The sequence below is a fragment of the Lipotes vexillifer genome, unplaced genomic scaffold (assembly GCF_000442215.2).
Source record: "Lipotes vexillifer unplaced genomic scaffold, Lipotes_vexillifer_v1.1 scaffold153, whole genome shotgun sequence".
Lineage (NCBI taxonomy): Eukaryota > Metazoa > Chordata > Mammalia > Artiodactyla > Lipotidae > Lipotes > Lipotes vexillifer.
Window position 1 is genome coordinate 4,758,183 of NW_006774670.1, and position 22,503 is coordinate 4,780,685.

General features: G+C 36.9%; 1 protein-coding gene across 2 annotated transcripts in view; it reads left to right on the forward strand.

The window, feature by feature from the left end:
- The window catches only part of KLHL5 (kelch like family member 5), a 57,833-nt gene extending 43,201 nt beyond the window's left edge, over positions 1-14,632 (forward strand). Inside the window, exons 8-11 of one of the 2 annotated variants that reach the window (XM_007449413.1) lie at positions 1,229-1,391; positions 6,974-7,186; positions 8,715-8,886; positions 13,428-14,632. In XM_007449413.1, the coding sequence (XP_007449475.1) occupies positions 1,229-1,391; positions 6,974-7,186; positions 8,715-8,886; positions 13,428-13,484 (605 nt within the window). In that variant the 3' untranslated portion in view covers positions 13,485-14,632. The remainder of the gene's footprint in view (positions 1-1,228; positions 1,392-6,973; positions 7,187-8,714; positions 8,887-13,427) is intronic. The other variant, XM_007449414.1, reaches the window with a different exon arrangement.
- The last annotated feature ends 7,871 nt before the right edge of the window (positions 14,633-22,503 follow it).

Genomic DNA, 22,503 nt, shown 5'->3' on the forward strand with positions numbered 1-22,503 from the left:
GGCTTCGGTTGTTGCCGCACACGGGCTCTAGAGCGCAGGCTCCGTAGTTGTGGCTCACGGGCTTAGTTGCTCCTTGGCATGTGGGATCCTCCCAGACCAGGGATCGAACCCGTGTCCCCTGAATTGGCAGGCGGATTCTTATCCACTGCGCCACCAGGTAAGTCCCACTACTTTTTTTTCTTATTAGCACTTATCAATGCCTGAAATATACTTTGTATCTGTTTCCTAACTAAAATGTTAGGTCGAGGCTTCCCTGGTGGTGCAGTGGTTAAGAATCTGCCTGCCAATGCAGGGGATACAGGTTCGAGCCCTGGCCCAGGAAGAACCCACATGCCACGGAACAGCTAGGCCTGTGTGCCACAACTGCTGAGCCTGTGCTCTGCAGCAAGAGAGGCCACCACAGATGAGAGGCCCCCACTCTCCGCAACTAGAGAAAGCCTGCGTGCAGCAACGAAGACCCAAAGCAGCCAAAAATAAATAAATGATTAAAATAAAATATAATATTAGGTCCATCAGGGCAGAGGCCTTATCTATTACGTTCTACTAAGTGCCTGACACTTAGTAGAAACTCAATAGCTATTTGTTGAATAAATGAAATTTGGCTTGGTTCCCTCGTGATGAAACACGCCAATAGATTGTGGTATCTAAGCTACAGCAAAATCTCATGAATTTGAATTAAAGGGAGAAAATAAAATTGCTGTTTTCTAATATATTATAAATCCAAATTATTGAAAAATGTTTTAAGTATGGCAATGTGTGCATCTTGTATTTTTTTAAAATACCTTTCCCCTGTTGGACCTCAAAATACTGTCTCTAAAACTTTTTTTTTTTTTTTTTTTGCGGTACGTGGGCCTCTCGCTGCCGTGGCCTCTCCCGTTGCGGAGCACAGGCTCCGGACGCGCAGGCTCAGCGGCATGGCTCATGGGCCCAGCCGTACCGCGGCATGTGGGATCTTCCCGAACCAGGGCACAAACCCATGTCCCCTGCATCGGCAGGCGGACTCTCAACCACTGCGCCACCAGGGAAGGCCTGCCTCTAAAACTTTTAAGAGCTACAGTGCTATTGCTCCCCCTCACCCACCCACCTATCTACCAAGAAGAGCTATGAGGAAGCCAGATATCTTTATCATAAATTTTTGCCTAGTTAAATTTGCATGTTAAAGGTTCATTGTACTTACATTTCAGTTAAAAGATTTTTAAGTCATTGCTTCTTTCCTGTCTCCTTGTAGGTGTGGCTGTATTGGAAGGTCCTATGTATGCAGTAGGAGGGCATGATGGTTGGAGCTATCTGAATACAGTGGAAAGATGGGACCCTCAGGCTCGCCAGTGGAATTTTGTTGCCACTATGTCCACTCCCAGAAGCACAGTAGGTGTGGCAGTACTAAGTGGAAAGTAAGGAAATATTTAAGGTTCCACTTAAAACACAATAAATTAAATGTATTAAGCTATATCTTGTCCAACTTAAAGATATATAGAAATCATGAGAGAAATAACTCAGTGATGTAAACAACCTTTTTAAATAGTCTCTTTTTATAATAGCTCTAAATATAAATAGCTCAACATTGTTAGTCTTTTATTCTAATGTGCAGATATTATAAATTTCTAGTTATCATTTTGAGTGAATAAATTTTATATGAATATTCAATGTAGTCAAAATCTGATGGTTCATATAGCTTTAAAAGTATATGGTCTTTTAAAAGTTGTACGGTCTCTCTCATGTTTCCCTAAATAATTCTTTCCATTTCTTCTACTGATTTTTCCTTACTTTTACTTCCTTCTTATCTTGGTAAACTGCTGAAAACTAGAATGCATTTAGAAAGAGGTGCTTTCTTGCTTCTTATCTGCGCTAAATAGAGTAAACAAATTTGGATAGAGCCACCACTCAAATACTAAATACATAGTATCTTTTTCAGGCCTTTCTTCCATAAAATGAAGCCCTTATGGTTATTAAATAAAAGTTGTTTGTTGCATACCTTTACTCACTTAAAATGTTTTATCATCATTTCCAGGAAGAGGAAAGAACCAAGGTTAAAACATACAGACTTAAAATTATTTGTTGGATTGTTACTGATTATCAAAAAAAAATGAGAAAATGTTAGTAATATTTTTATATTTTATGACCTAAGGTCTTGTTTCCTCAGGACCTGTTAGTTGCATCCTTTTTTTTTTGTTCGTTTTTAGCACGATTACAAGTAATAAGATACAGAAATAGAAACCCATTTTTAAAATATATCTGATCTTAATACACCTCCCCTCATTTGTTTTAGCTAAAGAAATGGCTTCAAATTTTATCACTACATTTCTCTCCTAGTTCTTTAGTAGAAGAGTCAGCCACCAAAGAGTATAGAAAGTGAAAAAAAAAGAAATTACTATTTCTGGCTAGAAATATTTATTTCTATTAGAAGACATAAGAATAAATGCCTTCTCTAAAACCTGATTTCCAGACCTACAGTATCCTGGACTTCTAGGCATAGAAGTATCTTACTTTCTTACCTTTTCTTGCTCTCTAATGAGAAATAAATATTTCTGTATTTAACCTACCTGAAGCACAATTTATTGAGTATAATTCTGAGAGTACCTAATAATATCAGAAGCTAAGAACTTCTTATCTACTAAGTAGTAAGACAGTTGATTTTGAAAGTATCGTATATCTACGTTGTGATTTTAACTGGTCTGTTGGGGTAGACTGGTCACTTTGTCCCTACCTTAACTCTCTCCCTTTCATTCTTCATTTTAGAGACTCACCTGATGTTCTGCCTAAAACACAAATAGGACCATGTCACTTTCCTACTTAAAACCTTTCAGTAGCTTATCCGACCAAGCCACCTTTTTGATCTTGCCTCTGTCCACCTCTCTAGCCTCTTCTCTCTCCTCTACCCATGCATAATACACTCCAGCAAAACTAATCTATTTGTGAAAAATACATTTTGTTTCACATTCCTATTATCTGTTAACCGACACCATCTTTCTTAGAATATTGTTTCCCCACTTTCCTTCCTGGCAAACTCAGCATCCTTGAAACTTGCTTAAAAATCACCTCCAGGAAACCTCCAATCCCCACTCTCATCTCTTCATTCCCCCTGCACTGATTGATTGTCCATTCCATCCTCAGCAATTTTACTGTATATAATTTGTATATAATTGTATTACAGCATGTACCACTCTATTATTGTAGTTATTGACTGGTCCATCTCCTATAGCAGATCATGGTCTTGAATGACCTGATCTGACTTCTTGTTTCTTACACCTAGCACAGTATCCAGAACATAAATCTGAAGTGTGCAACCTTAGTGAAGAATATCCTGGTACCAGTTATATGCAGTAGTGCTTTAATAACCCCAAGAAGAGGATGTGTTAATCCATCAACCACCATTTTTCTAAGCTTGCACTAAAATAAAGTAGCAATGTTTTAAAATATTTTGTTAGTTTCCATTTGGGGGTACAAATCCAGAACCTGGAAAAAAATAGAAATTATGTTGTTAATATTTTAAATATGCAGTTGATTGAAAAAATTAATTATGTATCTTCTCTCTACCAGTCCTTTGTGATTTAAAACAAATCATTTCTCTGTGCCTCAATTTTTTTAATTTATAAAATGAAAAGCCCAGTTAAACAACTGTTTTTATTATTTTAAATTATTTTACAATGCTTCCTGATGCAAAATATAGTTCGTTTCTTTAGGGAAGAACTGTTTTAATGTTTTATGAGTTACACCCTGTATCTTAAAATTTTGAAAGTGTTAAAATTTTTATTTCTGCCATGTTTGACAGAAAGAAGCTTTGTCTAAACTTCCAGTTGCTCAGGCTACTTTTTTTTTTTGTGGTACACGGACCTCTCACTTTTGTGGCCTCTCCCATTGCGGAGCACAGGCTCCGGACACGCAGGCTCAGCGGCCATGGCTCACGGGCCTAGCCGCTCCGCGGCCTGTGGGATCTTCCTGGACTGGGGCACGAACCCGTATCCCCTGCATCAGCAGGCGGACTCTCAACCACTGCACCACCAGGGAAGCCCCTCAGGCTACTTTTAAGCCATTGGCTGGCAAATACTTTTGGCAATAGAATCTTTCTTTCAAGTGAAATCTTACAAAAACCTCGATACTTAAGGCAAATGGAGGTTCAAGTTTATAATAAGCTTATTTTAAATTTATTATAAGTTTGAGTTTATAATACTTACTGTAAAAGTCAATGTAGAAGAATAAGTCTGTTTTAAAGAACACAGATTATTTCTGTTTTGTTTTGGTTGTCCAGTATGAAGAAAATCCTAATTCTCAGATAAGAAGCTGAAATTGGTAATAGTTATTTTAACTACTAGAGCAGTTTAATTGGAATCACAGGAAATTCTTCAGTTAAATTGCTCAAGTAGTTTGAAAGTAGTAGACATTTTGTTTCTCAGCTGAATCTCAAACAATATCTACCAACCACTTGTATTCTTGATCATAATTTTAGAAGTCAGTTGAGACTTATCTTATTTTTAAATATGTAGTACAATACTATTGCAATTTGACATAATATTTCTCTTTATTGTAATAGATATTGTCATGGGGAAGAAAGATGAGTTCTGAATCTTGCATGATGTTTAATTGAGCCAGGTGATATTTTTGAAAATTAAAACTACTTTTTAATCTTTAATTTTAAATGAACCATTTTGGGGGCCCCCTAACATCCTCCACAGAGTCCTGGTCTTAGAATACAGTTTGAAAAGCATTGCGTGAGATATGATTCTTCAGAAAGTGTTACAATACATTTTAGCCCTTAATATTATCTCCGTATGAATGTTGTTTGTACATTTAACATCTCTTAAAATACCATTTTCTAAAAGAATGCAAATAGAGACAGAATTTATTTTTCCCCTTTAACACATACCATGTTTACCATGTGCCAGGCAATATTCAAAGTACTTTAAATTTGATCACCAATAATCCTGTGAGGCAGGGTTCTAGATTTTATGGATGATGAAGTTCAGGCAGACGGAGATTAAATAACTTGTCCACAGTCACAGCTAGTAAGTGATAAGTGGTAGAACCAGGATTCAAACCCAGAGAGTCTGGCTCCAAAGTTCATGCTCTAAATCACTGTACTACACCACTTTTCACAAGGAAGACCCATGAATTCACTGTGAAGAGGGTAGGGTGCTGGAAGTCTATGATACTATATGTGTGTGTGTACATATATTTTTAGTTATTGACATTTTCTAGTTGATTCCTTCTAATATTCTATGATCCATATTTAGGTAATTGTTCTTCCAAGTATTAGTTAAAGATGAGGACAGCTTAATATTAAGAACAGTAGCACAAAAAAATAGTTTTTAACAGATAAAATTTTTAACAGATTAAAGTTTCAAATAAATTTCAAATTCCATACTATTAATATATTTTAAGTTTAGAACAAGACACTGCTACAAACGTGCTTTGCTGTTTAAGATATGGTCATCTTATTATTTAAGAACCAGTTTGAGTGGCATAGGTACTTTAAATTATGAATTAAAATTATGAAATCTGTCTTTAAAATATGTATATTTATCCAAATATAAATACTTAGAGTTTTAATGGGCAGAAATTTGATATAGTTCAAATATTATTTCTCAAGAATTAAAAATAGCTAAATATTAACTAAGGCATTCATAAATTCAAAATGTGTGAGCTTTTGAACAAGCAGTGAACTAAATTTATTATTTTTTTTAAATGATAGAAAAAATATCTACAGAGCTTCCTAAGTGAATAGTAAGTGTAAGAAGATTTTGTGCTTAATAAAGAATATTCAAATGTTTAAATATTTAAAATATTTTATATATATTTTAAGTTCAGAGTAAAAAGACTTTTAAATCAATGCAGTATATTGATTGATAATAAATTGGTTTACTAGGCAATGTTTAGGGCGTTAACATACCAATAAATATAAATATGGTATGTTAATATCCTAAACGTTGACTAGTAAATCAATATATTTGAATCTATAGTTTTATTCTCATATTTCCCTATTAACAAGTACATACCAGATGACTCTTGACTGTCTAACTGCTCATTAATATAACTGTTGTCCTGATTCTGCTTCTTCCTGGGTGACCATGTACAAGTCTCTTAATCTCCATGAACCCCAGTTTCTTCACCTGTGCAACAGGGATACAAATGGTTTGTCATAGCATCATTATAATGATTAAATTAATACATGTAATGTGCCTCGCCTGTGGTAGGTGCTCAGAGAAGGTTAGTTTCTTTCATTTATCACCAAGTCCTATCTTAGCTATTTAAGAAATGTCATGGTATATTTATACACAATATTTTATCTATTTTAAGACATATTTTAACATCTTGAAAATTGTGATGCATCTTACACTCAATGATAACTTGTCAAACAGATGGCAGCTGTGAAAATGTTGTCATTGTTTTCATGTGAGTTTATGTTTCCTTTTTTATATATGTGCAGAATAATATATGATATATACATGTGCAATTTAATTGGTAGCACATCTTTCTCTTTTTTATAAATTTATTTATTTATTTATTTTTGGCTGAATTGGGTCTTCGTTGCTGCGCGCGGGCTTTCTCTAGTTGCAGCTACTGGGGGCTACTCTTTGTTGCGGTGCTCGGACTTCTCATTGCAGTGACTTCTCTTGTTGCAGAGCATGGGCTCTAGGCGTGTGGGCTTCAGTAGTTGTGGCACACGGGCTCAGTAGCTCTGGCTCGCGGGCTCTAGAGCACAGGCTCAGTAGTTGTGGCACACCAGCTTAGTTGCTCCGCGGCGTGTGGGATCTTCCTGGAAGGGATCGAACCCATGTCCCCTGCATTGGCAGGCAGATTCTTAACCACTGCACCACCAGGGAAGTCCCATCTTCTTTCTTAATGGCACATAAATTGACAGTATTTCTTATCGTTGATAGGCACCTTGAATTCAATGAAATACCATAAGAATAACCTCTGTCTTATGCATAATAATAGCACCATCTCTTAGTTATCATCCCATTTGTTGTTTTTACAGACTTTATGCAGTTGGTGGTCGTGATGGCAGTTCTTGTCTCAAGTCAGTAGAATGTTTTGACCCTCATACTAATAAATGGACACTCTGTGCACAAATGTCAAAAAGGAGGGGGGGAGTAGGAGTCACTACCTGGAATGGATTGCTGTACGCCATCGGAGGCCACGACGCACCTGCATCCAACTTGACTTCCAGACTCTCAGACTGTGTGGAGAGGTAATTTCCTGTGGAGGAAAACTAGGAATAAAAAAATCAAACCGAAGCCTCTGACACTTCCACACGAACTGGTAACTCTTTATTGAGCATCCACCATGTGCAAGGCAGTTCCTTAGGAGCTCTGTAAACACTGGGTGGTCTGCTCAGGCCATCTCTCAGTCTGTCACCAAGAGCCTACTCAGTCTTCTCTCAATCTGACCTTAGAATTGATTATACAGTTTATTAATTGAATCATATGACAGATATTTATTGTGTACCTATTTTGTACTGGACATTGTACCTAATAAGAAAAGGGGTTTGACAAGTTTCACAGAGAATTAATTATGGGCTGGAGGCCAAATAAGAAGCAAAAAGGAGAGGGACATTCCTGACATATTTTGATATAAAATGAAGTAGTATGAAATACTAAAAGAAAATAAAGGGCTAGTAAGGCTTGAAAGCTTGATCAAGTCATCCTTGTTCGAAACTCAGGTATGGGCCTAGGTAAAGAGCCCGACGTCAGTGGAAGCTCTGGACAGTGGCTCAGGCTCCCATCTGCTATGGTCAGTGGAATGGGGAGAATTGAAGGGCTTTAGGAGGTAGAGTCAATAGGAGTGTGTATGAACACTCCAAAGCAGGAAGGAATATGTTTCATTCAGAAAACTGGACGGTGGCCACTGTCATTGGAGAACAAAGAATGATGGAGAGTGGCAGGAAAGGAGTTGGGGGGACATTGGGGCAGATCATGCAGAGTCTTGAGGCCTTATTAAAAACTTTGGATTTTAAAGAGCAATAGGAAGTTAATGAATGTGTGTGTATATATTATTCAATAAATTATAAATGACTAGAAGAAGAATAAAAAGTGAAATGAAGGTTTGTTGATGACAACAAGTGCTTTCTATGAAATAATAAGCAGAGTTGGTTGGTGTTTTTTGAGAGAACATGATAGTTACACCTGCATTTCACCTGTATTGGGGAGAAAATAATTCAGACTATGCTTGTTACATGTTATAATCCAGGAAAGGGATATAGAAGTGTTTATATACTTTGCCCCATAAATTACAGGCCCACTGCAAGACTGCACTCAGTGAAAAATTGTTCATTGATACAAGTATTGGAAGCAGTATAAGTCATCTTAGCATGATGTATCTGCTCTTAGATAGACAATTTGGGGCAGTTCTAATTAACATACTTCATGAAAGGAACAAGAAGCTCTAAAAATGGACAGTTAGCAATGATTGAGGCTGTAAGTCATCTTACATAGAGCTTCATGAATTGATTTCCTCAAATTTTCAGTAGGCAACCTGAAACCTTAAAGCAGTTTTCAACATTTACATTAGCTCTTTTGACTAGTTTAAGTGTTATGCATCTGCAAAATAGCTCTATTATGTTGTAAGTTAAAAGTTTTCAGGAAAATATTGATATTTTTCTCTAAAATATGTTCAAATGTATTTTATATAGCATATAAGATAAGATTAAAGGACAAAACTATTTTTATGTAAAATATTGTGAGAACAATATCAGCTCCAGTTCTAAAATTTTCTTTCAGATATGATCCTAAAACGGATATGTGGACTGCAGTGGCATCTATGAGCATCAGCAGAGATGCCGTGGGAGTCTGTTTACTTGGTGATAAATTATATGCTGTCGGAGGGTATGATGGACAGACTTACCTTAATACAGTGGAGGCTTATGATCCCCAGACAAATGAGTGGACCCAGGTATGGCATTTCATTTTTCATTATTATACTTACTCTGTTTTTGTTACAAACAATTGTTTTGGTAAAACAAATCCTCTCAATTATGTCCAATATAGAAATATATAGCATAAACATGATAAAGTCATCTTTTAACTAAATATAAGAAAACAGAGGGAATGTTTAATTTTATAGTATAGTTAAAATCCAAAATTACCTTTAAAATATAAGTTAGTACTCAAAGAAATTCTTATTAGTTGATTATTATTATTATTAGCTGCCACCATTTACTTGCTGAGAATTGATGAGATGTTCTAGCATAGATAGAGCTGATAGGACCACAAGAGGGCTGTAATAAAGGGAGGGAGATTGTGGAAAATTAAAAACAAAGATAGTAGTCAGGAACAAATGAACCACTTACCCATACATGGGCAATAATTTTTAAATACTCAAGCCACAGATATTTGGGAGTAGATCAAATGTCTGGTTATAACCTAGTAAAGATGGCAATCCTAAATTACATTAACAAGTAAGAAACCTGACCTGACAAACTTAACAGAAAAAATTCCCTCTTTGTCTATTTCTGAGAGGGCCTAGCACTTCTAAGAATGATCTTTTGAGATCTTTGTTTCCATCATCACCCAGAATAGAACCAGGAATTTTCTGCCTCTGGCATCCAATTCAGTATATGGTACATAAAAGGCACTCAGATGTTTAATTGAGCCAAGGTTTTCCTACATACAAGGAGCAGTGCTAAGTACTGTCAAGAAAACAATACCTATGAGAATCCCTGCTGTCACAGAGCTTAACTGCTTAGGTAGGTGAGATCTGCTCATGTAAAGGGAGGATCCACAGTGTGGAGCAATTGGTATGAAGTGTCCCATGGTATAGGCAGTGAGTGGCCTAGAAAATCAAAGAGAAGAGAGAAAATGGCTGTTGAGAGGGCTTCGATAAGGAAGAAGTGGGATTTAATCTAAGCCTTAATGAATTGATCCAATTCAAAAAGATAGAAGGAAGGGGCTTCCCTGGTGGTCCAATGTTACGACTCCTTGTTTCCACTGCTGGGGGCGAGGGTTCGCTCCCTAGTCAGGGAACTAAGATCCCACATGCCGCGCAGCGTGGCCAAAAAATAAAAGGTAGGAGGAAAAAGGAAATTGTGTGAGAAAACATGAAAGAAATGTCACTAAAGCAGAAATATGCAGGCTCTATTAAGGAAGTGTGGCAGGTTATAAGGCTCCATGCTTGAGAGGAGTAGGAGTTCTTATTGGAGAGGAAGGTTGGGGTCAGGATGGAGGTCCGCAATGGTCAACCTAAAGAGTTTGGTAATGAGAAACCAGTGGAGACTTTTAACCAAGAGAGCAATGCAGTAATAGAAAGCCCACATGTCAGCAGGTGGGGACAGGGTAAGTTGGGTTAGGGGCAGGGTAAGTGAAGCCTGGATGAAAGGAAAACATTTATAAAGTTACTTCAGTTATAAGGCTTGAGGTGTTAAATATACAGATGGATCCAAGAGATATTACCAAGTCCTGTTTATTTTTAATTTATACACTTACTAGGTTGTATAGAGAGGTGCAGCTTCTGAAGGAAACAGCAGAAGAATGATCAGAGAGTGTCTTAGTAGATAATGAAATAGAGCATTAAAAGAAAGGTGGGGGGGGCGGGCTTCCCTGGCAGCCCAGTGGTTAAGATTCTGCGCTCCCAACGCAGGGAACACAGGTTCAATCCCTGGTGGAGGAACTAAGATCCCACATGCTGCATATCGCAGCCAAAACAAATAAATTAAACGTTTAAAAAAAAAAAGGAGAGGGGAATTTCAACAGTGTAAGGAAGAATGAAGAAGATTTGTCATTCATGAAGTTGTCAGGACCTTTGAGAATATGATAGAAGCAGAAGCCACCACACAGAGTAAAAGGTAAAAAGAAGAGTAAAAGTAAATGTGGGAGCTAGAGGGGCATACAATTTTAAAATGATGATAGAAAGTTAATACTTAACTTACTGAGTACATTTTATGTACCCGACTCTGGTCTAAGTACTTTACATTAAAGAATCTTCCCAACAACACTATAAGGAAAGTACTATTATTTCCTCACTATGTTGGATGAAGGAGTCTGAGACAGAGAGGTTAAATAGCTGACCCAACGTCACACAGCAGATAAATGGTGGAGTTAGAATTTGAGCCTAGGATCTTTTTCACGATAAAGATGAAGACAAGAGAGTTGAACAGGATTCCAGATGCTAGAAGGAGAAAGCAAAATTGAAGGGCACTTTTCTGAAAGAAGGACAGGAACAGAATTGAGAGCAAAGGCAGGTCCTCCTTAGACTGGAGGAAAGATCTTATCCTCCAAGGCTGGAGGGAAAAATGAGAATATCAGTGTAGAAAGATACAAAGTGTTTTCAAGTGAAGAGAAGGATAGAAAAAGAGACTTAGATTGTTATGACCTTGACCTTGTTTCTTAAGTAAGTGAGATCACTTGGTGAAGGCGAGAAGGCATAATTTGAGAGCTTGAGTTAGAGCTACGGGATTTCATAGAAATTATGAGATTACCTACCATCAGCCTCCTACCATGGCAGAAGTAATTGTGAGTGATAACCAAGGAATCCAAGAAGAGATAGAAGAATCTCTTTTCCTGAGATGTATTTTATTTAAGCCCTTAGGCCAGTTATAAGGAAACCTTTTAGCCAGTATTTCAGACTTGCTGTTACAGATAATTAATACCTTATGCTGAATCACCCTGTATCAAAATTAATAATCTGTGACCACATAGCTCTTTGGTTTACATGCCATCTCCATTACTTTCTTTAAAATTTTTTTTATTGAAGTACAGTCAATGTACAATATTATAAGTTACAGGTATACAATATAGTGATTCACGATTTTAAAGGTTATGCTCCATTTATAGATATTATAAAATATTGACTATATTCCCTGTGTTGTACACTGTATCTTTGTAGCTTATTTTACACATAATAGTTTGTACCTCTTAATCCCCTAGCCCTATTTTGCCCCTCCCCCTTCCCTCTCCCCACTGGTAACCAATAATTTGTTCTCTATATCTGTGAGTCTGTTTCTTTTTTGTTATGTTTGCTAGTTTGTTGTATTTTTTAGATTCTACATATAAGTGATTTTAAAGCTCCTAAATGTGAATTTACAACCATAGTATCTGAAAAATAAATGTTTTCCATTCAATGTTTCTACAAATGGACAAGAGGACATTTATTTGTACAGGGAATGAAATGTGACTACTAAGTCTTAAGCCATCACCCACCCCACTACCAGCCTTGACCCAAAGCAGGAGGTGACTGTATTGTATTTAATAAATTCTCTAAGCTAAACTTTCTAGCTGGTTGTCGTGACAACATCAGCTATTCGCAATGTAGAGACTTAGTGTCTTGAGTGTTTTGAGAAAAGCTTCTGATTACAGACGTTTTGATTTAAATGACGTAGAGGTTACTTCTAGAATACTGTAATTAGATATGGTTTTAAAATAGGTTATTTGTTCAAAAAAATACAGCAGTGATCAAAACAACTGATTCAGATGGAGAACAACCAAGAATTCTCTTAAAATTGAAGTCAGATGTATTCTTAAAATCCACTCATTGGTCTGGGGAGGAGGAGTCAAAATGACTAGAAAGTCACTTTGATATCATGTATTTGACAAAAATACTTTATGACATACACCCACATACATAAGTACAAAACAAACTTTCTTAGTACTTTATATTAGTCACCCCTTCCCAAATGCTAATGTCTTAATTCTGTTAGCTCAAATGCATAGATTCTTACTGGGCTCCAAGTAGTCCTTCTTTTAAAACTATCCTTGTCCATACGTATCTCCGCTATGAATTGCCCAGTGTCTAGAGTACTTTAAAAAAAAAAAAAAAGACAAGAAGTGAAAGATTTAAGAATTGTTCCTAATGCATAAGTCAAGATTATACTTTTCCCGTAGTACCTCATACTTCTATCTCACTGTCATGGAGTTTATTCACCAGGTTTGTTTCCACTCCTAAGGAGTTCAATCGGTAGTATTTATTATTTATTCACTCTGGTAAAAAACAGTAGAATGGGTTTAGACCCTTCAGCCACGCTGAGAAGTAAATGTGAAGCTAGTGGTTCCTCTGGAGTCGACAGACCCAGGGCATGTGGTATATTCTGTGTACTCTCTCTGAGATAGCACTTCCATTGCATGGCCTCTCAGGATAATACTTGGTATTTTCTCCATATTAGTCACAAAGTTACTCGAAGTGTTCAGCATTTCCTCACATCCATATTGTGCATTATGTTGGCCAAAATAGTGTTTCATGTAGAACAATTCCTGTGCTATCTTTAAAATCCCCTTTAAAGAGAAGTAAATACTACATAATTATGTTATATACCCAAAACAACTTAGTCTATGAAGCTTTGGCATCAGGAGGAAGAGTCGTGTTTAAGACCTGGGCCAGCTTAGGGTTCAGGCAGCAGCTCTTTGCCAACAAGTATGAACTATTTCAGTATTTCACCGACTGGTGTGGTATTATCAACGTTTTTACCCACAAACCCAACACGTGTCTTCTTTTCTTTTTTTTAGGTTGCTCCACTGTGCCTAGGAAGAGCTGGGGCTTGCGTTGTGACTGTAAAGTTGTAACTTAGTGCTTTGTTTTCTAAATGAAGATATTTGCTTCCTTTATGAATTTGGTATAATTGTTCTACTATCAATGGATACGTTTTTAGTAAATTTGCAAGGCCACATTCCGGAGCACGAAGTGCCTGGTCTCTAAGGGAAGATGTTAAAACAAGGAAGAGCCAGGATTAAATACTTTTATTTCTTAGCAAATCAAAACTGCAGCTAGTGGACTGTGAACGTATGTTCCTGATATAAAATATGAGGACAAATGCACTGCTCCTGACACAACCCAGTGTTAACTGGGAATTTCATTTCTTTTAATAATCAAGCACATTTTGCTCATATTATCCACATTTCTTTTATTACAGTGCAAATACCCCAGATAAAACTTCTAATGTTTTGCTTTGTAACTTTATCATACATGAATTATGGTAATTTTTATTCATTTGTTTACTTAACTACAACCACTGTCTTAATGATATTACTAAAGACTATGCATTTAGTTGTTTTCAGAAATAGCTGCATTATATATGCTTCGCTTGTGGATATATTTCTAAAATCGGCTTAGTCCAATGAATAAATAAAAATATTAAAGAGTTAGAACAACAAAGACCAAATAAAAACTTGATATGACCTTTGGGATCTATTTAAATGTTCATTCCATCTAGATTCACCAAGAACTCCATGTTATTGATATTCTTAAATTAGAATTGAAACATGGTGTTTTGCATTAAATTTAAGATATGCAAATTTTGTGGAGAAAATAAATGTTATATACCCTCTAATGTTCTTTCACCTAATTAGCATTTAATCGTGTGAATTTGCTTTCTTTTATATCGTTAAAAATGTTTTGATTTTGTCTTTTTATATTGACAGGACTGTTTGGATATTCTTATGTTCTCAGATCTCTATTTGCCTCCCCTGCCTTGTTTGCTGTCTTTTGCCAGAGTTAGTTAATCCTTTGTGCTTCTCTGTAATCAAACAGTTTGGGGGGAAGGGGCTTATTCAATGTTTGAAAAATAAGTTTAAAGTGTTTATTACCCAAAGTTTTGTACATTTGTAAACTTTTAATTACACATGTGAATGTTAAGATTCTCAGTGAATTTATTGTTTGCAAAAATTTGCACTGGGCAGTAACATTTTATGATAAATCTTTTAAGGTATAAGTCATTAACTTATATCTTAATATAAAATGAGTATAAACTGGGCTTCCCTGGTGGCGCAGTGGTTGAGAGTCTGCCTGCCGATGCAGGGGACACGGGTTCGTGCCCCGGTCCGGGAAGATCCCGCGTGCCGCGGAGCGGCTGGGCCCGTGAGCCATGGCCGCTGGGCCTGCGCGTCCGGAGCCCGTGCTCCGCGGCGGGAGAGGCCACAGCAGTGAGGGGCCCGCGTACCGCAAAAATAAATAAATAAATAAATAAATAAATAAATAAATAAATAAATAAAATGAGTATAAACTAAATTCCCACCTTTTAAAAGTCCATATTGTGGTTAATGTGTTTTTACATTTTATATCAGGGTAGCCTTTATTTTAGTTGCTTCCTTTAAAAATTAAAAGAAACTTTTTTTTAGCTGATTTTGAATGCTTGTGAAATGTTTCTACACAGGAAACCAAGAAACTTAGTACGTCTATGCACAAAACAAATTCCATGGGCATTTTACTGGTGTGGCCACTAAGAAAATAGCAGTGATAGTGACAAATACATTAATATTTCATATATTCATTATAGTGTGGATATGAATTCAGTTACTTTCCTGACAAGGAGGGATCAGTGGTAAAGTATATTTATGTATTTAGGGTAAGGGAGAGAAGAAGAGGAAAAGCTATAAGAAACAAAGCAAAAATTTCAAAAGCTGAAATGTGTCAGTACATCATCCCTTCTTGTGGAGGCTTAGACCTGTGATTTGGAAGGAAAGTACTTAAACTTGTAGTCATTTCTCATCTCCACTCATCATCCACTCTCTTGTTCCCTGTGCCCGCAATGGAGTCAGACTCACCTTAAAGTAAAGGAACTGATTCTTTTCTCTGAGGATCTTCCTTTCCTTTATGGGATTCATAGAACAGTCCCTTTGATTTTTTATCCCACTGAAGGGGCCTCTCTAATGCAGTTTTGTCATCAGCAGGCTCTGCTCTTCTGGGTACTAGTAAAGAAAACTATTTCTTTTCTAGTGACAGAGCATTCACCAAAGCATTCATTCTTCTCCTAGTCTGGGATCTTATAAATCTAGAGGAAAATATGGCCCTTCCTTGTGTGCATCATCTAACATTGCTACCTTGACTTTTACTGTTAGCTTCTGCACTGAGATGTCTAGCTGCTCTTAATTTTAACCCCAATTAATGACCACCTTATGAAAAATAATAATATTTCTTATAATTATTGAATGTTTATTATGAACTAGGAACCAAGTTTTTGCATGTATTAATGCACTTAATCTTCACAGCAACCTTATGAGGTATGTTCTGTTATTATTCTCCTTTTTACAGATGAGGAACCCAGGTCAGGAAGAGTTTAACCCCAAGGTTCTATATAGCAAATAAGTGGCAGAGCAGGGATTCAAACACGGGCAGAGGCTCAGGAGTCCATTCTGTCATCACTCCTGTTTCTAGGTAGAAAAAGAAGTTTCCTTTTATGTGAGAAATCATTTACTTTAACAAAAAGAAATGTGAAGAAGGCTTCTGCTTTTTAGAAGTGAAATTTATCAGTCACACTCTTATCAGAAGATTTTTGTTTCTTACTATTGGGAAAATTTTGTTTAATTCTCTTATGGAATTTTATATACATTTTGCTTTAGAAGACTAAATGCAAGAAAACATACATTTCAGGTTTTATAAATATTAGGTAAATTGCATGGTATTTTGGATGGCTGAACCATAAACAAATTTATTCATCAAAAATAAGCTTTATTGCCAACAAAATAGATAACCTAGATGAAATGGACAAATTTCTAGGAACACACAGATCACCAAAACTGACTCAAGAAGAAGTAAAAAATCTAAGCATATCTATAACAAAGAGATTGAATCAATAATCAAAAACCCCTCAACAAAGAAAGTGCAGAACCAGAATTTAGTAGAAATCGCTGGTGAAGTCTACCAAACATTAAAAGAAGAATTAACACGAATTCTTCTTAAACTCTTACAAAAAAATAGATAAGGAGTTAACACTTCCTAATTCCTTCTGTAAGACCAGCATTACCTTGATGCCTAAGCCAGACAAAGACAGATTATATACCATGACAAACTAAGATTTATTGCAAGAATATGGGGATGGTTCAACATATAAAAATCAGTCAGTGCGGTATACCACATAATAGAATGCAGAGAACTCAGAAGAAACTAGAACAGTGATATGAAAATAAAGCTCTTTGTTATTTAAAAAAAAAAGAATGAAGGGAACATAAACATTATCATCTCAATTGATAAGAAAAAGCATTTGACAAAAATCAATACCCTTTCATGGCACTCAGCAAACTAGGAAGAGAATGGAATTACCTCAACCTGTTAAAAGGCATTCACGAAAAACCCACAGCTAACAGCATACTAAATGATGAAAGATTGAAAGGTTTTCCTCTAAGATCAGGAAAATGTTCACTCCCACCACTGATAGTCAACATTGTACCAGAAGATCTAGCCAGAGCAATTAGGCAAGAAAATAAATAAATAAAAGGAATCACAATTAGAAAGGAAAAAGTAAGACTCTCCATTTGCAGCTGACATGATCCTATATATTAAAAATCCTAAAGAATATACACACAAACTATTAGAGCTAATAAACAAATTCATTAATGTTGCAGGATACAAGATCAACACACAATTGTTAGTTGATTCCTATACACAGGCCCCCCCCCAAAAAAAAAGCTAAGATGGAAATTAAAACTATTCCATTTACAATACTTGAAAATAAATCTAACCAAGGAGGTACAAGGCTTATACATTGAAAAGTACTAAACATTGCTGAAAGAAATTAAATAAGACCTAAATAAATGGAAGACATCTCATGTTCATGGTTTGGAAGACTTAAGATGGCAATACTCCACAAATTATAGATTCACTGTAATCTCTGTCAAAAGCCCAATGGCCTTTTTTTGCAGAAATGGAAAAGCTGATCCTAAAATTGGCGTAAAATTGCAAAGGACCCAAAAGAGCCAAAACAATCTTGAAAAAGAACAAAGTTGAAGGACTCACATTTCCTTATTTCAAAATTTATTGCAAAGCTACAGTAATCAAAACAATGTGGTACTGGTGTAGGGATAAACATATAGACCAAAAGCATAAAATAGAAAGTGCAGAAATAAACTGTGGTCAACATATTATGGTCAATTGATTTTCAACAAGGGTTCCAAGGCCATTCAATGGAGAAAATAGTCTCTTCAGGGATATTCATGTTCAAAAGAATGAATTTGGTCCTTACTTTACAACATATATAAATATTAAAGACCTAAATATAAGAGCTAAAACCATAAAACTCTGAGAAGAAAACAGGCATAAATCCTCATGACCTTTGATTTGGCAGTGATTTCCTAAATATGACATCAAAAGCACAAGCAACAAAAGAAAAAATAGATAAATTGGACTTCATCAGAATTAAAAGCCTCTGTATCAAAGGATACTATCAAAGTGAAAAAACAACCCACACAATGGGAGGAAATACTTGCAAATCATATATCTGATAAAAGTCTAGTATCCAGAATATATAAGGAACTCCTACACTCAACAAAAAGACAAACTAATTTTAAAATGGGCAAATGACTTGAATAGGCATTTCTCCAATGAAGATATATACAAATGGCCATCAAGCACATGAATAGATTCCAACATCATTAGTTATTAGGGAAATGCAAATCCAAACAACAATAAGATACCACTGCACATCCACTAGGATGACTATAATTTTAAAAACAGAAAATTAGTGTTGGAGAGGATGTGGAGAAATTACATAGCAAAGAAAATGGTAAACCAAGGTGGAGCTTCCAACATCAAGAAAGTGATTGAAAGAAGATGAAAGACTGAGGAATGAGGCCTTGAACTCAGTATGTCAGGTCTCCCCACTGAGTCTCTGGGCCTGAAGACAAGCAGAGCCTCTCTTAGGTGTTGAAGCATTTAAATGAAATTGGGCTAAAAGCTCATGTTTTATTAAATTGCCTCAGACTTGGTCATTTGTTTACCGAAATATAGGGAGGTTGAGTCAACTTGATTACGTGGCAGATACTGTGTGCTGAGTACATGTATATGTTCATACATTTAATCTTTACAATAGCCCTATGAAGTAGGTATGATTATTCCCACTTAATGACGTAGAAACTAACAGAGCCAAGTAACAGAGCCAAATTTAAAAACGAACCAGATGTGTATGACCTTAGAGCCTTTAACAAAAATCTATGCAAGATTGCCACATGAAGGTGAGTTCTGGCTGTCCTGATTACATAAGATGATGATACCTATTTGATGCCAAGGTTAGATATTGTGGTAGTGTCCTCATCACATCTGTGCTACATTTTAAGCTTTTAAGGAGTAGAAACAGGCTGGGTAGTTCTGCCTATTATGTGCCTGAGTGCATACACACACACACACACACACACACACACACACACACACACACACAGAAATTGATCCTTACTAAGTACCTTTCTGTGGTGAGAGGACAAAAGCAGGGCATTTTAGTAAGGATGGCATATTTAATGTCCTGGGTACAGAGAAGAATTGGTGCTGTCAATAGAGTGAAGAGCAGGGATGCTAAGTAGAGCAGTAATGAGTGGAAATGAGAAGATGAGCCATTAGTAGAAAGTCATGAATCCATTATTAGAAGTTTAGTATAATTTAATAGAGACAAATGCTTAAAAATTCTAAGGATATGAGGAAGATGATTCTGTAGTTATGATGTATTAGTCAGGGACCAGTCAGGAGACAGAAACCACACAATAATTTGAACAGGGGAGGTTTGATATAAAGAATTAAATGCTATAATAGAGGACTGAACTCACAAAAGAATTGGCTGGTTATTAAGATTTGGAATTTGATTCTGCCCTATTTGCAAGCTAGTAAATTATCCTGTTATTGTTTCATGGATGCTGGCGGAAGACACAAAACTCCTGGATCAGAAAAAGGACTTTATTACTCAAGGCGTAGAAAGCAGTATGACTGTCATCTTTGGGTTAATTCCCCTTGCCTCCCAAGTCCCACATGAGCAACGTGGAAGATCCCAGGTAAGAAATTCCCTGACTTGGAGAATCCACTGCTTTTGTAGTAAATGGTAGGCAACCCTGAATTTAAACTATGTCTCAAATTTTAAAATTAATGTGTAGCATCTAATATTCCTTCCATGATCTGATTCCCTTGTCCAGCCCCAATTAAACTTCAGATTCAGAAGTTCAACAGGGACATGGAGGTACATCTCATGTTCTACCTAAACGTCAATTGAGAGAGCGATAAAGGATGTTCTTTTCCTTTTCTGCATGAACTAACAATAACAAAATCTATTGTGGCCATCTTAGACTGTGTCATACCAGCCTATGGACCCTTCCTTGGAGAAATGAAAAAAGAAAAGAAAATGAGTGACTAAATAATAGAAGAAAAAAGAAAGAACATGGCAATGGGGAAAAAATGGTTTACAGGGGATATTATGAAGTTGAACAGAGAAGGGGGAAATAAAGAATAGGGAAGGGGGAAATAAAGAATAGGGAACAAACTGTCAAGATTTACAAGGCTTTTGAAAGTAAAAACAGCCCTTGAAAAATGTATACTGTTTACCAGTAATTTCAACCTAAAGTGCCATCTGATTTTGTTGCCAAGCCAATTTAAAAGTAGGTAAGAGAATCAGAATGACTGACTGTAAAATTAATCTAATTCAGATAAAAACATACTAGGGACCTCCTTTGTGGTCCAGTGGTTAAGAAGCCACCTTCCAATGCAGGGGACGTGGTTTCAATCCCTGGTCAGGGGAACTAAGATCCCACATGCCTCAGGGCAACTAAGAGAGCCCGTGCGCTGCAACAAAGACCCAGCTCAGCCAAAGTAAATTTTTTAAAAATTAGAAAAAAAAAAAGTAAATAATTTAAATTTCATTTTAAAAAAGCATTTTCCTATCCTAATAATGCGATCTAAAGCCATTAGGTGGAATATGACAAGGATGGCACCTGCAGTGGTGTTGAGGGACGTCATGGTAGCCCTATGTGGGGTATTGGAGTCCAAATGGGGTGAAGAGGGCATCCTACAGAGGACAGGGATGGCCTGGGGTAGGGTGTCAGACCCCAAGCAAGGTAAGGAGGGTAACCACACAGGGGGCAGCCTGGCATTAGAAAGTCAGAGCCTGAGCAGTGAGGAAGGTGTGTGTGGGGAGGATGACACATAACGGAAGTCTGGAAAGAGGACTTAGAGCCCAGCAGGGAGGCGTGGGCATCTGGGCAGAGAGGGAATGGAGGCAGGGATTAGAGAGTGTTTGCATACAAGGGTGTGATGTTGTGATTTATAATAAGAAATGTGTATCACTATTTGTCTTCCAGTTTCTGGCAGCCTCTTAAAACCCTTGGAATTTCCTCAGCTGAGGGCGATCAAGGTGTCTTGTGTGTGTTAATGAGGTAACTTTCCGAAAGCACCTAAGGATGGAGGTCTGTTGCCAGGAGAACCAACTTAGTGATTAGAGGGTTGGAATTTTCAGTCCCACCTCCTTTACCTCAGGGGAGGGGAGAGAGGCTAGAAGTTGAATTAATCACCAATGGCCAATGATTTAACCAATCGTGCTTTGTAATGAAACCTCCATAAAAACCCAAAAGGATGGAGAACTTCTGGGTTGGTGAACACGTGGAGATTTGAGGAATGGAATGCTCAGCAAGGACTGGAAGCTCTGAACCCTTTCTCCATACCTTGCCCTATGCATCTCTTCCACCTGGCTGTTGCTGCATTATATCCTTTTATAAACTGGTAAATAAAATGTTCCTGTGAGCAGCTCTAGCAAATGGATGGAACCTAAGGAGGAGGTTGTTGAAACCTCCAATCTATAGCTGGTTGGTCAGAATCACAGGTGACGCCTGGGCTTGGGATTGGTGTCAGGACTGTGAGGGTGGGTGAGTAGTGGGTAACAGTCTAAGGACTGAGCCCTTAACCTGTAGGACCTGCCGGGATATTTCCAGGTAGTATCAGAGTTGAGTTGAATTGCAAGACACCCAGCTGATATCAGAGAATTGCTTGGTGGTGTGGAAAAACCCTGCAGCCACTGGAATTGGTCCCAGAACTATTAAAGGGGATTAATCAAATTAGTGATTATATTAAGGATAATGAAAGACCAGATTCTCACTGTTGGAGAAGAGAGTTATGAATACAGAAAAGGGAAAAAAACTAGAATGAACACTGTAGTGTTGAATTGGAATTGGGCACATTAGTATGAACTCAGTTTTCAAGATAGATTTAGATAGATGATAGATAGATAGATAGATAATAAATAGATAAACAGATATATTCCCTAGCTCAGTCCACAGAGAGTCTGGGAATAACAGTGATCACATCTTGTGCCCAGATCTTGACTTCTAAACATCACTTTCTACCAAAAGGAATGATGGCTCCTTGGGCAAATGGCTGGTTCCAGAGTTGAGGCAGGGAAAATACATGGTGAACCTGGAACATCTTATTGTGCCAGTAAACAAGGCTGTGCTCAAAGAATGTTGGGGACATAGCAAAAGTACACAGAAGTCAGCTTCGAGGGGCTTCCACTGGCCAAAATGGAGCCAATTTAAGCATAAAAATAAATGAGAATAATGAATTATATCCCTTTGAATAACACAGGAATCCATACAGGTATAAATAAACACACAAACTGAAAGTTTGATGAGGAACAAGATATTTACATGGTTCTAAGATTATCTTCCCCCCAAAATATTCATTTATTACAAAGGGCAAAGGATAACTTTACAGGTAAGAAGCCTGGCAGATACCACTTTAATCAAGTGATCAAACGAAAATCATCAGTAATGGGACAAATCAAAATCTTATGCCACATGATAGAATGGGATGAGAAGAACACAGCATTACTTCTGTGATACTCCTGCT